General features: G+C 40.9%; 2 protein-coding genes across 2 annotated transcripts; both read left to right on the forward strand.

Moving 5' to 3' along the window:
* The first annotated feature begins 102 nt into the window (after positions 1–102).
* On the forward strand, positions 103–3,085 carry rpl15 (ribosomal protein L15). Its single transcript, XM_067508999.1, has 4 exons — positions 103–183; positions 1,046–1,227; positions 1,310–1,446; positions 2,725–3,085. Exons 2-4 carry the CDS (start codon positions 1,056–1,058, stop codon positions 3,028–3,030), a joined length of 615 nt encoding a protein of 204 aa, XP_067365100.1. The 5' UTR covers positions 103–183; positions 1,046–1,055; the 3' UTR covers positions 3,031–3,085.
* A 3,832-nt stretch (positions 3,086–6,917) lies between these two features.
* Positions 6,918–16,115, forward strand: nr1d2b (nuclear receptor subfamily 1, group D, member 2b). The gene is made up of 8 exons (XM_067508922.1): positions 6,918–7,348; positions 9,438–9,617; positions 10,391–10,479; positions 10,939–11,083; positions 11,842–12,551; positions 13,435–13,620; positions 13,740–13,950; positions 14,526–16,115. Exons 1-8 carry the CDS (start codon positions 7,330–7,332, stop codon positions 14,720–14,722), a joined length of 1,737 nt encoding a protein of 578 aa, XP_067365023.1. The 5' UTR covers positions 6,918–7,329; the 3' UTR covers positions 14,723–16,115.
* Positions 16,116–16,673: the final 558 nt, after the last annotated feature.

The raw sequence follows: 16,673 nt of genomic DNA on the forward strand, positions 1-16,673 counted from the left end.
TATTTAATTGTTTATTTATTAAATATCACAAAGGGTCCCAAAAATAATGTCAAAGGTTGATATATGAAAGAAAATGAACAATACTACATTTCCCATGAGCACAACAGCGGAAAGGCCTCAGTGTCGTTTTCATAAGGCATGCTGGGTACCTACGGTCTCTCTTTCCGGCTGGTACGCCATCATGTAAGCCAGCGTTTCTATTATTTAGTGCAACACGCAATCCTTTAAAATCATCTTCTATATACTAACATCTGCCTTGTTGAATTAAGGAGTTGCTTAGCGGCATATTAACAATCTATGCGCGGTGATTATTTTTTGCCTAACATTGTTAGAAACACTGATTATATCCACTTTTCAGCGGTGCCGGCGTACAGGCGATCCGGTAGCCACTGCACGGGTAGACCTCGTATTCAGCTAATGTGTCGGTACTGTGCGTTCATAACTATGGGCCTTTTAATTCCTGTGAACCCGATATTTATAATGGCTTCTTTCAGCGATAATGTTAGCCTCCTTCTTAAGGTGTGAGGAGTGATGAGCAACATGGCTAATATTAGCAAGCTAGCTCGATTTCTAGACCCCTAGTAAACGCGTGCTTTCGTATGCCACTACTCGTTAGTTTCCCCTGTATTACTATATAAAGCCGGGTCGCCACGCAATGTGTTAAACGTGTAAACGCTAGTCAGAAGTCAAACTGACAGTTGCTTTGTCGGGTGGACTTGCAGTTGTTAAGGAGTTTGGTAGCTTGGTATTGGTGGACTTGCACGATGTGTTAGCATTTACAATAGTGACTGTTTTCTAGTTAAAGTTTTGACGTAGACTCAACATTACATCTAACGAGGCCTGTGATGTTTGGAGCGAACTGTCCCATGGAATTGGACTGAAATATGCTCCAGTAAAATATGTATCTATTGCTCAAATCAGCTGTCTAATTTCAAGTGAAATGCAGATGCTGAATCTGTGTGCTCGAGTTCTCACATCACGCTGAACAAGTTGGTGGCACCTGACACACCTGACCCAATAACAGTAAATTATTTCTTTTTCACAGATAAGTCAACATGGGAGCATACAGGTATATGCAGGAGTTATGGCGCAAGAAGCAGTCCGATGTGATGCGCTTCCTCCTCCGCGTCCGCTGCTGGCAGTATCGTCAGCTGTCCAACCTTCACCGTGCTCCTAGACCCACCAGACCTGACAAGGCCCGTAGGCTGGGATACAAGGCCAAGCAGGGTGAGTACTGAGCTCAGAAGACCTGAGCATGTGTGATCAATTTGCCTATCTTGCCAATCATGTTTTTGTTTTATTCAAACAGGCTATGTAATCTACCGTATCCGTGTGCGCCGTGGTGGACGTAAACGCCCTGTGCCCAAGGGTGCCACCTATGGCAAGCCAGTGCACCATGGTGTTAACCAGATCAAATTTGCCCGCAGCCTGCAGTCCATTGCTGAGGTACACCCACTTTTTTTTAACACTTACATTCACTAAAACAAGTTGTTTTAGCTTTAGTTGAACTTCAAAGATTCAGTGTAGCGCCTCAAAAAGCTTTCTGCATGATCCTGTATTGTAGCAAAACACATACTGCTTTAAAAATGCAAATGCTGGCGTGTTTGTTCTGTGTTTGGGAAAGTCATCAGTTTTGACTGATTCTGATGAAATTACAGTGGTGGATTTGACAATAATTTAAAGATTCTCTGCCAACAATCTGTATTGCCCAGTCTGTTTTCATATATCCCCGATTTTCCATACAACCCATCCAGCTGGGATGTGTTGGTCATGAGTACCTGCTTCCTGCTCCTTCTACTGCTCTCTGTAATTCACACGTTGCTTTGTTTGGTATTCGGCTGCATATTTGTGTCTCTAAATAGTTTGACTATGAACAGTCCAGAATCCTAGAAGGCACCTTCATGGCATTAAATGGAGAAAAGAAGCCAGTTATCACAGGAGAGGAGCAGAAAAGGATGGACATATGGAACTTTTTTCTTTAAGTTTTGTTTCCACTCTTAAGTAGCTGATAAATGACATGTATATGGAGCCCACATTGAAATGCTTACTGCAATTCATACTCAAAAAAATGCTGTCAATGTCTCAGAAATTATGTCTGTAGGAAAACAAGGTATAGAATAATCTGAGCTTCAGTAATATATTGAGCATCGTTATTGCAAATAGCAATGCCAATGAATTATTCATTTTTTTGTGGCCGTTTGAATAAGTTTCATCAAAAATGATTTGAGTCATAACATTTTTATTTAGATTTGTTTTCTTGGCACAAATAGGGAAACAACAAAATTAAAACCTCAGCTATTGACCAACTTATTTGAAAAAGTGTTGACTCCAAATTTTGGTGTATCACTTATCATTTGTACAGTGAAAATGTGGCTGTTAGATTGTTTTAATTAGCAATTCAACCAATCACTTCTACATTGTTTATTTGATGGACATGACCTTGTTTTTATTTGATAAATTTGAAGAAAGTTGATGAATTTTACTGGAATAAATCCAGTACTGAGCCTAGTCCTCTAACAGAATCACTCCTGTATCCCCAATGACAATGTTGTCAGCATTTTACCAGTGTCACTATTGAAGGATTCCTAGTTGCTATCACAGGGACTCATAGAAGTCAAAGTAGCCTTTGCAGCTGCAGAGTGTTGGATTGTTACTCTTGTAGTTAATGCGCAGCAGTAATATGGCATGTGAGAATCCGTCACTAATCAGTTATATATTTTGTAGGAGCGTGCTGGCCGTCACTGCGGAGCCCTGCGAGTTCTCAACTCCTACTGGGTAGGCGAGGACTCTACCTACAAATTCTTTGAGGTGATTCTGATCGACCCATTCCACAAGGCCATCAGACGCAACCCAGACACCCAATGGATCACACAACCTGTGCACAAGCACAGAGAGATGCGTGGCCTGACATCTGCAGGCAAGAAGAGCCGAGGTCTGGGCAAGGGCCACAAGTTCCACCTGACTATCGGAGGCTCCCGCCATGCAGCCTGGAAGAGGCGCAACACCCTGCAGCTGCACCGCTATCGTTAGAGCAAACCACATGTCTGTACATTAAGAAAAAAATAAACAGCCCTTTTTATGGTGACAGTGTTGTTTGTTTAATTCAGTAAAAATAACTGTTCAGACAGCACTTGGCTATTTGAGAGGTGACACTTCGCCTGTGTGAGATTTGTAAACATAATTTGAAAAGAGATTATATACTGTTGAGTGTATTAGAGCTACACCTGCACTCACAGCTTATTAGTGTCAGGACTGTTTTGGTACAGACTGTACCTGATCAGGTGCTTTGCTCATGCGGATGATGGTACAGTGGATAACAATGCAGGCAAGTGCATTTGATGTTTGCGTCATTGCTACGGTTCACTGTTAATTAGTTGATGCCACAGTGATGATTCTAAATGGAATTTTTGTAAAACGCTCCATAGAAAGAACTGAGGTTTCTTCTGACAAGTTAACTGGGATATGAAACAAGTCTGGCCTTTCTATGAATTGTTACATTGAGCTATCTCCTAACTTGTATTTTAAGAGCAGAATTCCCCATGTGACATGGTCAAATCCAATGTCTGGGCATGACAGATTTGGATTTGTCATTTAAGAATTAACTTATAACAATTACCCTTAGCTAATGTGCTGTTTAAGACCAGCCCATTTGGTGATTTTGTGTTTATTAAAAAGGAACAGTTGTTAATTTTTAATATTGAGTTTGAAGGAATTAAACACTACCACAAATCTGTTCATTCCTCTGCATACTGAAGGAAGTGAAAGTTCAGGCAGATTACAAATCAGGTTTGTTACAGTCAAGTTTTAAGAGTGATTTACAGACAGGTTTAAATCATTCACTTTGGTGGTAACACTGCTTTAGAATAAAGTGCTTATTGAAGTACTGTAAAGTAAATCTGATGGTACTTCTACTGCACTACATCTGAGAAGCAAATATTGTAGTTTTTTCTCTGATGCATTTGTCTGCCAGCTATAAGTCGCAAACAAAGGGGTTGGATACAATAATGGACACAATTTTGTTTGTACACAATTTTCTTTTATGCATACGTAGTGCTGTGTCACCCAACTTCAATGAAACCTTTAAGTTTTTGGCTGTTAACCTAAGGTCCCTTTTACCTCAATGAGCATTCTGCGTTATCTTAGGTGGACTCTCGTTTCTAAGGTAAGTAGCCTAAGAACTAGAACTAGCCTAGAACAAAATTGTTTCTATAATAGATAATATGTCAAGTTGGTGGGCGACACTGAACCCCAAACCCAGCATCCTTATCCACTTGCCATGTAGCGCTGGTCCCAAGCCTGGTAAAAATTGAGGAGGCTTGTGTCAGGGAGGGCATCGAGCGTAAAAGTGGGCCAAATCAACATGCAGACCACTGATCCCTTGTAGTGAAGTTAAAACAATGAACAAAATAGTAGACTAGGATATGTCCAGGTGTAGACTTATAAATATCTCGTTCACGTCTTTCAGATTACTCTGTAACACTTTATAACTACATGCAAATCAACAACTCTTGATCATAGGTCTTTTAAGGTCTCTTTTTTGGGAAGCATGGCTCAGATCATCTAATGCTACTTGCAAATAGCTCACTGACACTGTTTTAGTGGTTTTACAGACCAAGGTAGTTATAAACCAAACCTTCATTCTTGTATCATTAATCGGCTTCAGGTTTGCTAACACGTGACGTCAGTTGATTAAGTGACCTTAGAAGCCCCGTGCTGCCATTACTTTTTCCATCATCACTTTCTATGGTTAACGGGTGTGTTCCATAATGACACAAAAGATCATGATGGTTTGTGTTTTAACAGCTTAGAAATACTGTTTGTGGGTATTTGTGAACTTTTGTGAAGTGATAATTTTAAGATAAAACCAGGAAACTGTAAACCCAGGAGCCCATGAGTTCTAAGTCCATTGGGCCTGATCCCAGTAGGCCTGCTGAGTAATCTTTTAATGCACAGGCTGTGTCAACAAAATCTGAACAATACTCCTTCCAGATTTCATTATTGCAAAAACGTGATGCAGAGGAATTTACTCCACTAGTTCTCCAGTATGCTTTAGAGGAGGTAATTTTTTTTTGTTTGATTTAATGCTTGTAATAAAGGCAATAATTCCCATTAGCAGTTTTTTTACTTTTCACCCACTGCGAGGGATCCACGTGCTGTTACATTTCTACAAAAATAATAACAACAGATTTTTCCAGTAATAATGATTCGAGCCGAGACAATGTGAAGAGTCCATGTACAAAGTATTAATTAGACTGTGATAGTTAATTTGGTATTTTGGATAATAGCTACTTTTTACTGGGACCATGTTCAAATAATTGTAAATCCATGAAGATACTATCGACTTCCCAGGTCATTATTGCAGAAACAGTAACCCAAAATCAATTTTGGAAAAAAAAGTGCCATTTCACAACACATGACTATTACGACAAACAGTTGCTATTTATGGTTATTGTATCACTGATTCATCATACACATCTTCGTTTTCACACCATACTTCAGAGAGGTAATAATATTTCATTACAAATCACTTCACCTAAATGAAATGGCTTATAGCAAAATATCATGTCCACCATGAGGGGTTGGAGTGTATCCCAGCTGTCATAGGGAGAGAGATGGGGTACACCCTGTACTGGTCAAAATATGCTTTAAAGTAACATGGAGGACAAGGGTCAGCATGGCCCCTCTATGCAGTCTGCAGCAGTCCCATACACAGTAATATATGATAAACTGCATGCAAATAAGTACACAAACTCAATACTCAAGTAAAAGTACATTAATACTCTATACAATTTTCCACTATAAGTACCACAAGTTTTTTATTAGTTTCTATTATTTTATTAAAATCATATTTTACCATAATTTTATTTTTAAAAAACACTAGGTTGTGTGAATGGTGTTGGTTATCCATGAATATCTCAAAACGGATGTAACTGAATCTGTTTCAGTGTAATGAATGAATGAATGAAATGCTAAGACATGACTTCTCAACAAACCCCCTACCCATCCAGCCCCAAACAGAGACAGTTCATGGTTTAAAGCTGCCAGCTCATTTTGTGCAGTCTTCATGCTCTCTCTGTGTCTACAAGGCTTCCTCCCACAGCCCAAAGACATGCAGAATATGCAGGTTAACTGCAGACTCAAAATTGCCCCTGGGACTCCCACCCCGTGATTGAGTGGTGACCAGGGTGTAACCCCTCACCCAATGTCAGTGGGGACAGACTCCAACTGCCCCTGTGACCTTCAAGGATGAACAAATATAGGCAGTGGATTGATGAATGTCTGATCTTTCCCAAATAAGTCAGACTACATTCCCCTACCTACAAAAATAAGCTCACCTTTATGTGATGGCTCTCCCACCCTAGCTATTTTCATACAGCCTTTTTTTTTTTTTTTTTTTTACAGCATTTTGAACTGAATGTTAAGAAATTAAATCTACAGAATATAAAACAAATAAATAAAAATCTTACTTAAAAAGATTAAGACAATTTGAAAACATTCTCCTAAGATGTACCAGTAATCACAGTGGGGAGACCCCTGACTTCAGTTTGTCTTAAACCCTGGCTAAAGCCCCGACTTGAAGAACTGAGGACACACACAGAGGCTTACAAACTTTTTCGATTTCTCATTTAAAAAGGTATGAAATGAAACTGATTAGAAATGTCTGCCAAACGTCCTTTGAGTTTAAATGTGCTCCTTTAATAAAAAACATAGAAACAATTTCATATCCAGCTATGGTAGAGGTTGTAAAGCAGTTATGTTGCAACATTCCTTTCTGGTTTTGGACAGGGGCTGTATTTGCCAAAAGTCTTTGTTCACTTTGACCGGTGAAAGTATGTCAGTGGGTTACACTGACACCAGTGCAGGGCTGTAGGGAAGGAGGAGCCGATGAACTGGGTCACATGGTTGCACATTGCTCGCAACAGTCAGTGCAAAGCAGTCCTCCACTCGGCTGGAGTTGCGCCCTTAACGCACCTTACCTCTCCTGTGTGTGGAAGAGGGTTTCATTCTAGAAGCCAGCATCGCCCTCCAACACGATAACCTGTCCTGTCGGCGTCGCCTAAACCGGCATCAGAGAAGTCACTGCTCCGTTTTTTCCCCTTCTTTCCTACGAAAGTATCTTCACCAGTCTGACGGTCACTGACAACCAACCGTACCCTGTACGGCCGTTTCCGGGTTTAGAAGACGGTTATTTGAACGTTGTGGTTTTACAGCCAGTTTTTCCAACCCGGGACCAATCAGCGACTTTTCAGTTGCTGAACACTAAAACAGAAAAACGGCTTCAGCACGGAGGTAGCACAGGAGGAGGAAAACCCCCATAACTCATCGGACATGGAGTCGAACAAAGCTGGTGAGTTCGCTTTAACCCAGTTTAAATGCCACATATCTGCGTGCTGCAGCGGGGTCAGTCCTGTGGTCCAGGTCTGCCCACAGGTTCAGGCAAATTAGCTTTAACCGTAGTCAAACTAGCACGACTAGCACATTGAGGGCACGTTTTGTCTTCTAGTTCGAACACATTGTATATTCGGGTGTAAGACTGAAAGGTTTAAGTCTGTAGCGTGTACTGGTGTTTTCTTATTGCACTGGGTTAGGAGTGTCAGCGGGCTGTTGTTATTACCCAAGTCCTGTCTTCAGCAGCACTGCAGTCCTCTCTCCTCACATGGACCCGTCAGCCTAGCCATGTGCACCTATGTTTACGCTCCTCGTGCGTCACCGCTCATTGGCCGAGCGGCGCCCTGACGTGGCCATTGCATAATTTCTCACAGCGAGCTGGCGTGGGGTCTCACCGCGGATACACGTGAGAACGCGCACAGCAGCTCGCGGTGACCCAGTTTCAACGAAGAAGGAGCATGCCCGATCCACGTGGGGGCGTGTTGTGGTGCATACATACCTGTGAATTATTCAGTTCTTTCATGGGCTGCTGGCTGAAAAAAATGTTTATTAAAATAACATCCAGTTTCCACACGTGAATAGTGTAGAGCGTTACATTCCCTAAACGAATCAAATGTTTCTACAGCATTTCGTTAAACTGTTTAAAAGAGACTGAAACGCTACACTTGTTTTTTTGTATTCACTTTTCCTTCTTTGTCAGTTGGATAGAATAATATTATTTAAATGCCATGCTATTCTATATATTAAATATGAGTAATGTCAAATTCAGAGGAGACAGACTTGTTAAATTGTTCCATTTTAAATAGTATTTTATTTTATTTAAACTTAAACTTTTTTTGTATAGTTGACACCAGAGTTATCTTCAAATGCTCCCTTTTATCGGATGCAGAAAAATATACTGATAACACCATATTTATGAAATGTTTTGTATAGTATTTATTGAAGCAATGCATTTTTTTCTCAGAAGATTCATGAGTGAGTCGATTTAAGGGCTTTTAGGTGGGTTAAAACTAATCTAATTCAAAGTTTAAAAAAAATATTTGGTAAATTTTATGTGAAAAATATTGTCAAGTCAAAAAAGAAATGTCAGCTATTATTATGTCACTACTGGGGTGTAGTAGTAAACAATAATTGTAAACTAATGAAAATAAAATGTAAGAATTGACAGCTTATGAAATGTATTGGTTATATCAGTACACACAAAAAAAATTGTCCTGTCTAGAATGATTTGGCAACACAAGTTAGTTACTGAGCCTGTATATTGGTGAAGGTCCACAGAGATGGGCCAGACTACCTACTACACACAGCCTTGTGAAGCTGACATTATGTAATGGTTGTTACCTAATCATTGAGAATGGCTGGGGAAGAAATCAGGTCAGCCTATACTAAGGGGGAATAAACAGCTCAGCTGCAGCAGCAGCCTGTCTGCCCAGCTCCTGCTCGCTGAAGAAGCTGTTGTATTATGATCTGACCTCTTTGTGTTAAATTCGTTGGTTCCAAAGCAAAACTGTCGGTAGCTGGATAGTTCAATTTCATCTGAAAGAAGAAAGGAAAACATTGCGTGAGCAGGGACTGCTCCAGGAAGGAGTGCCGCCTACTGAAACATGATCATTAGCAAAAGAAAATAAAAGGATAAATACGGCACAGTGCTGAGCACTGGATTTGAAAGATTAGTGATTATTGAGAAATTCTTGACAAAAAAGTCATTGGAAAGAGAGATTAACAAGTAACAAAGATAACATGACATTGACGTAAAAAGCCCCCCAGACACCAAACATGAGAGATAACTACGAAATTAGTCAGTACTTTTCTGACCTCCATAACCTGCCAGTGGCATTTAGCCTCGAGCGAATGGTTCCTACTGACAGCGTAAATGACATAGTAATCAGGTGTCTCACACACATACACAGAATAGTTGTTAGTAATTTTTGACAGCCACACAGTGTTAACATGATGATTTCCTTCACATAAATCTCCATAGAGTTGAGTTGTTGCTGTAGTCCGCATCTATATGTCCTCTTTTTTTATTCTCTGCCACTGTACACCAGGAGGCGTTATAGCCTACATCAGCTCATCCAGTTCTGGCTCCAGCCCAGAGTCCTGTCACAGCGACTCATCCAATGGCAGCTACCAGTCATCCTCCCCACCCCATGGCACCTCAACCAGCCATAATCTTCCAGGGAAGAACGGCCGCTCCTCCTCCTCCTCTGCAAAATGTGGCATCACAAGTAAGAGGAACACACTTTTGATTTGTTTTCTAAAGCTAAATGTATGTAGTTAAAGTAAATTTGCACTTCTCATTGATACTGAAACATTTGGTATAACTAGCCCTGTCACTGTGAGCATGCTTATTTAAGGGAGCAGATTTTGAAGGAGGGGCTGATGGTGCATAAGTGGAAAATGGTCATATAGCAAAGAAAATAAGAAGACTTATGCTAGGGGCAAGGGATGGTGACAGGACCAAGAACCAGATGGAATTAAATGGCTTTCACAGACTAAAATGTACCGAATCAAAAAAAAAAAAAACTTAAGAATTTCCAGTTTAATTGATCATTTGCCAAAACAAACCAGTAGTTCACAGGCTGATTTGAGAACTGGTAATACTGTCATGACTCACCATACTGTCTGTTTTCCAAGTACCTGCAAGCTGATATCGTAATGGTCCTGAAAAGAAAAATGAAACCAATGTTTGTTTTAAAGCAGAGCCACAGAGTGGATCATAGAGAGGTCAGCAGCAAAAGCCCTGCAGTATGCTGCTTCACAGCATTTTTTGTTTTTACTACATTTGCAATATCTTGAAATATATGTACCTATAGATATATTTTCTTTTTATTTATTACAGAAAATACATTTGATTGTATATTTTTTGGTTTTCTTTGTAACATCTATCTTCTGCTTCTTGCCAACTTAATTACAGTTCAGAAATGAGAAATGGTTGTGAATGTAAAGTCAGCAATCAACAAACAGATAATCTGTAAGTATGTGTTTTTGTATTGATCAGAAATCAATGGCCTGGTGCTGCTCTGTAAGGTCTGTGGTGATGTGGCCTCTGGTTTCCACTATGGAGTCCACGCCTGTGAGGGCTGCAAGGTAAGTCTGGCTCTCTAAAACAACACCACCCACTCTCTCTCGCTCTCTCTCACACACACACACGAGGAAGCACAGTGAATCAAAATGATTTTCACTTCGACACAGTGACGTGACTTTTGGCTGCAGTTGAAGTAGGTCACTGCAGATGTAGCCATCTGCACTGCACCTACAACCTGAGACTTAGTGAAACTAGTTCACTCCCCCCTTGTTTATATCAGCTGTCCCTCATACTTCACGTTGCGTTGAGTGTCCCAGTTAATGGTGGGAAACAGTATACAGTGACACCTATGCCACAGTGTGCATTAAAGTTAAAACACACACACACTTAGATACAGGTTGCAGACTGATATGTTGACCTGCTCTGTGTACACACACACACACACACACACACAGAGTAACTCCTGTCCTCTCTCCATGTGTGACCAACATCCTTACACTGTAGTGTTTGTGAACACACAGGGCTTCTTCAGGAGGAGTATCCAACAGAACATTCAGTATAAGAAGTGCCTTAAGAACGAGAGCTGCCCCATCATGAGGATCAACAGGAACCGTTGCCAGCAGTGCCGCTTCAAGAAATGCCTGATGGTGGGAATGTCCAGAGACTGTGAGTACCTGCTAAAGTTCCTGTCAGATTCATTGGCAGTTCTTTCTGATTCTGTCCTTCAAGAGTTGGAATCAAATTGATACACATATCACATGACCGCTTTGTCCTAAGTTCAGGTCAAGCTGGGGACTTTTATTGCATGTCTCGTTTTATCTCTATATTTGTATCCCTCTCACTGTTAGAGTAAAATACACTAAAGATATTAAAAAGGTGTTGTTATTATTAGATATATACATAATACCCAGCGTAACATGTACTGAAACTGAAAGTTGGAAGCAAGTGTAAATTACTGTAAAGTTGTTTTTCATATTGCTTCCATGAAGTTGAGGATATAGGGACTCCCAGGAGAAAGTGCAGAATCCGTTCAAGGAGCTATTATTAAAACAATCTGCCTTTATGTTTGAGGCCACAAAGTGTTAAGGAACAGTCCCCCTGATATTTTGTCAGTGTGTCGAATTAAATACTTTTTCCTGCAAAGGTAAAAGGCACCTATCGCCGACTCTAGATCCAAGCTGACATAACCACGATGACACCACTGTGACATTATCAGGGGTTGGCTCTTCAACAGCTTGACAGACATGTTAACGAGAAGTTCTCTACAAGACTAGGAAACTGGTCTTAATGTGTAAAATTGATGGTATTCCTTGTTATATCTTAAATAAACTGGAATAAAAACTTAAAACACACTGCTCAATCTTAAAACCCTTTGAACTAATAAGAGAGAATCTTTCTGAAACAATTCTCTCTCCACTCTTTAGCTGTGCGTTTTGGCCGAATCCCGAAGAGGGAGAAACAGCGCATGCTGCTGGAAATGCAGAGTGCTATGAACAACATGATGAACAACAGCCAACTGCACACCCAGCTGCACAGCAGCCAGACACTACCTACTGCCAAACCACTGCCGGCCAGCACCACAGAACCAATGTCTGAGGATGCTGGCCCTGGCCCGTCCTGCTCTCCATCTTCCTCACCACACTCCAGCCAATCAGACTCCAGCTCAGACCGTGAGCCCACTGTGGCAATGGACACCAGCTCCAGCTCAGCTTCCCCAAGTGCTTCGGACAGCGGGGAGGAGGAGGTGATTGGCTCTGTTACCAGAGCCCACCAGGAGACCTTCATGTACAACCAGGAGCAGAGCAGCCTGACAGCTGAGGCCCCAAACACCATGGGGCCCCTGAACAGTGGTTCCACCCAAAGTGCCACTAACCGCCGTACAGAGGATCAGCGGGAAGCCTGGAACCACCAAAACAATCTGGTCACTGTGGCTGCACAGGAACCTCCCACTAGCCTGGGTCCTCAGGGTACAGAGGGCAACACTCCCAACAATTGCCCCTTCAGACTGTCCAGGAGTGCTGTCAGTCACTGTCCAGCTTACATACATGGTGCTTTTAGAGCCCCAGCTACAGAGGGCCCGACCAATGGGGCCTTCATTGGGACCCTGTGGAGAGGAGGCAACAGAATGCATCTGGTAAGAATAAAGAAAAGGAGATTATTTTATATTATAAAGCAGTCTTTTCCTGCTTTTCACAGTGTTTTTAGTTGGCTCCAGTTGTTTGATATCTTTGTTTGAGTAAAATGTGAAGTCACCTATACAGTGGTAAAGCATAAGGATACATTCTTACTAGGTCTTAGGTCATAAACACTTCTGTAATGCATTTAACGACTTTTTGTCCACTTGAAGGCGGCAAAATACCCTGAACACATAAGCCATATTATAAAATTGCTGTAGCCAAACTGTCTAATGTAGCCAACCCGTAATAGCTTCCTATTTCCACATCGAGCTGCATTCATTTTGATCTGTGTTTCTGGTCACCTTGGTATCTACCAACTTCTGAGGGGGTGGCTTTTTAGCTGCTAAGCACTCCACAGTAGGAAGTGTACAGCTAGTTTTTCCGAGCTTCGTCAGTTGATAAAGCTGATTTCTGTGGTTGAAAACAGGGAGGATGAGAAGTGTGAGATGTAGGTCAGAAAACCAAAACAGTGAGCTAAATTAGCGTGAACGGCTATTTAAAGCTGAGGTGGGTACTGTGAGTGGGTGATAAATCCCTGTGGGTTCATGACTACACAGTATATACAGTTGCATCCGTTGTTACTATAAAACAAACTGAGTGCAGCTTTCATTTCGGTATATTTTTACAGGTGTCATTTGGCAACAGTGAAGTTGTATTAAATCAGTGGTTGAACCAACATCCTTGTTATAAATTCTTTCTCAGCTTTTGCAAAGCACAGACACTATCCAATATACAGGAGGATTTTTAGTGAAAAACCAACGCTTTCATTTAGTTCAAAGCAGACTGTTGTATTTTTCCTCCAGACAAAGACCGAATTACATTCCTTTGTCCTGTTTTCAGGTTTGTCCAATGAACACATCTCCTCATGTGGACCCGCAGAAGTCTGGGCATGAGGTGTGGGAGGAGTTTTCCCACAGTTTCACCCCTGCTGTCAGAGAGGTGGTGGAGTTCGCCAAGAAGATCCCTGGCTTCAGAGACCTGTCCCAGCATGACCAGGTCAGCCTACTAAAGGCTGGCACCTTTGAGGTATAACACATCATCCTAAGCCATGTGTCACAAATAGATGTGTCTCAGTTTTAACTGTGCAGACCGCTCACAACAGGAGTGATTGTACCCTGACCGAAGGTGGTATTTGGGTTCTGCAGGTGTTGGTAGTTCGCTTTGCTTCTCTGTTCGATGTGAAGGACCGTACCGTAACATTTCTGGCTGGAAAGAAGTACAGCGTGGACAATCTGAGGGCCATGGGGGCCGGTGACCTCCTTAACTCCATGTTTGACTTCAGTGAGAAGCTCATGAACCTGGGCCTAAGTGAGGAGGAGATGAGCCTCTTCACTGCTGTGGTGCTGGTCTCTGCAGGTGGGTTTTTATCTCAAAGTAATTCATGGTCATGGTCTTTTTCCATTTGCTTAATTGTGCCCCCAGTTTTTTATTCCATAGCAGTATCTTCTTCATCATCCAGTGTTGCTTATCACATGCTATGCAGATGACACTCAGATTTACATGGCTCTTTCTCCAAAATGACTATGGTACAGATTCTGTCTGCATATCTGCTAAAAAACACAAGAATAAAAGGTATTGCCCAGCTTGATTTCAGAGCTAGTTAATTTTAGATTTATAGTATTTCAGTTTGGGGCCATTTATTTGTAACTTGTAATATGCTGTGACTGGATTTTAGCTGTTCCCTTATGGGCAATAAACATATTACTGGCCAAATGTGGTGTGTGAACCGTCCCTGCCCTGTGATAATCTAGTGAATAATGTCCATCAGTGTGTTTACATGGACTTAAGTAACTACTCTACAGCTGGCTTTCTCGGGTTGATTTCTTAACTGTTATGTTAACAGGAAAGATGGTTTCAAAAAGGGGAATAATAAATCCATGAATTTTCTTTTTGACCTTCCTGTACTGACCTTTGCCGAAACATTCTCACAGATCGTTCTGGCATTGAGAACGTCAACTCGGTGGAAGCCCTGCAGGAGACGCTGATCCGTGCCCTGAGAAGCCTCATCACCAAAAACCACCCCAACGAGTCAGCCATCTTCACCAAGCTCCTGCTCAAGCTGCCTGACCTGCGCTCGCTTAACAACATGCACTCTGAGCAGTTGCTGGCCTTTAAGGTTCATTCCTGAACTTTCCTCTAATACTTGACCCTCCCTCCCTTCCCCCATTAAAATAAACTGTTAATGGCCAGTGACCAGACCTGGAGGCCACTCAGACCACCAGCTCTGCCTCACCACCCACGCAACCACACCTGCACCTTCACGCTTCTCCTATGAATCTTTGGGGTCTGGTCAATTGTGTCTATAAACTGAACTCAAGCTGAAGATAAAGGGGGGCGAAGACCATAAAATGTTATTGTACTGTACTGTAGGGCGTAACTGCCTGTGTGATGGTAATGCATACATACAGACACACTGATAGATGTACATGTTTCTTGTGTTTGTGTGTAGCATACTGTTTGCAAGTACAAACATTAGAAGCACTTTTCTGTATAACGTAGATTGGTATTTTTGCATTCATAGTGCAATATGTGACTGCTCTTTGATTTGATAGTGAGGAGTAGAGAAACTTGTGTATATTATTTCAGTGGCACACATTAACTGGGTGCTGTGCTCAAGTGATCAGGGGGAAGTTGTGAACATAAAAAATATATTAAAAACCTCCGACACTGAGTGACGGATGAGGTCGATTCCTCTTTAAAAACGAAAGGAAAAGGACAAATAGAGTAATTTGAGTGTAGAGCTGCTTACATTTCCCAGCTTTCTAGTTTGGCCACTAGAGAACGTTTAATTTAATTACAGAATCAAAAGAAGGCAGTCGTACTGTACGTACCGCGCTGTGTTTTTATCAGTTGCAGGTTGTTTTTCTAAATGATTTGGGCATTGTGACAAATCAGATGTTTCATTGTCGCTCTTGCTTTGTATTTAGCAGAAAAGGAGAAAAACACTGAACCAGTGAAATCAATTTCTGAACATCTTGAAGATATTTTCTTTTTTTTTCTAGAAGGAAAAAAAAAATCTCTCTCTCTCTCTCTCTCTCTCTCTCTCTCTCTCTCTCTCTGAGATTCCAGAGTCTGCTGTCCTACTTGTTCCAGGTCATGTTGAGTTTCCTTGTCAGACACTGGATGTCTTACAGTCACCTGCAGCTCTGACGTGCTTGAATAAAACTTCCATTTCTTTTACAAATCTGTATAGACTTTAGATGAGTACAGTGAAACCGAAAACATAGGATTATTGCTCATAAAATATGATTGTAATATCACTGAAGTGATTGTATTTAAATAAATAAGCTGAGTTGAGGTGACATGTGAGTGGCTGGTGTTGAGATACTTGTTACCTTTTTGTTCCCTTTCAATGGTTTCAGAACATCTGGCCTTTAATATCCAGAGCTTCTGTCATTGTGTTCATTGCTGTTCTCTGTAAAAGGATTGCAGTATGCATAGATTTCAATATAAATATACACATACTATCAAGCATAACTACATAGATGAATATATCTATATAAATAAATTTTCTAAATGCAGCTTAGGCTCTGGAGTGTTTTTTCAGTGTCTGCCGTTTGAATTAAGCAGAATCAGCTCATCAATTAAAAAAACTGTTTAAAGGTCATATGATAGGTCATGTATAAAAATAGCAGTTGACTTAACATTATTTTCTAAGCTATGATTTTATGTTTTAAAATCGTGTTTTATCTATTGGGTTTGACTCCCTAGAGATCTGTAATGTAGATGAGGTATTTTTCCTGAACTTTGTCCTTAACTTTTTTTCAACTATTTTAATTTGATTAATAAGTGACAGAACTGACAGATATGTGCCTTTAGATAGAGCTTTAGAAGGACTTTTTCAAATCACTGTAACATTTAAATTAGGGGTTACACATGGAAAACAATGTACTGAATTGCCGACACATATTTTAACAAAGTTAGTTAATATATATTGAAGTTTGTAAAGATAATGTGCAAATTATTTAATCCATTCTAAGCTGTATAGAGAGAGCTCATCAGCAGTGATACTGTGGTAATTTCACTATCACTATCTATCAGCAGATGGCATTGATAAAGCTTCCTCAATGATTCTTGCT

The sequence above is a fragment of the Channa argus genome, chromosome 1 (genome assembly GCF_033026475.1).
Source record: "Channa argus isolate prfri chromosome 1, Channa argus male v1.0, whole genome shotgun sequence".
Taxonomy (NCBI): domain Eukaryota; kingdom Metazoa; phylum Chordata; class Actinopteri; order Anabantiformes; family Channidae; genus Channa; species Channa argus.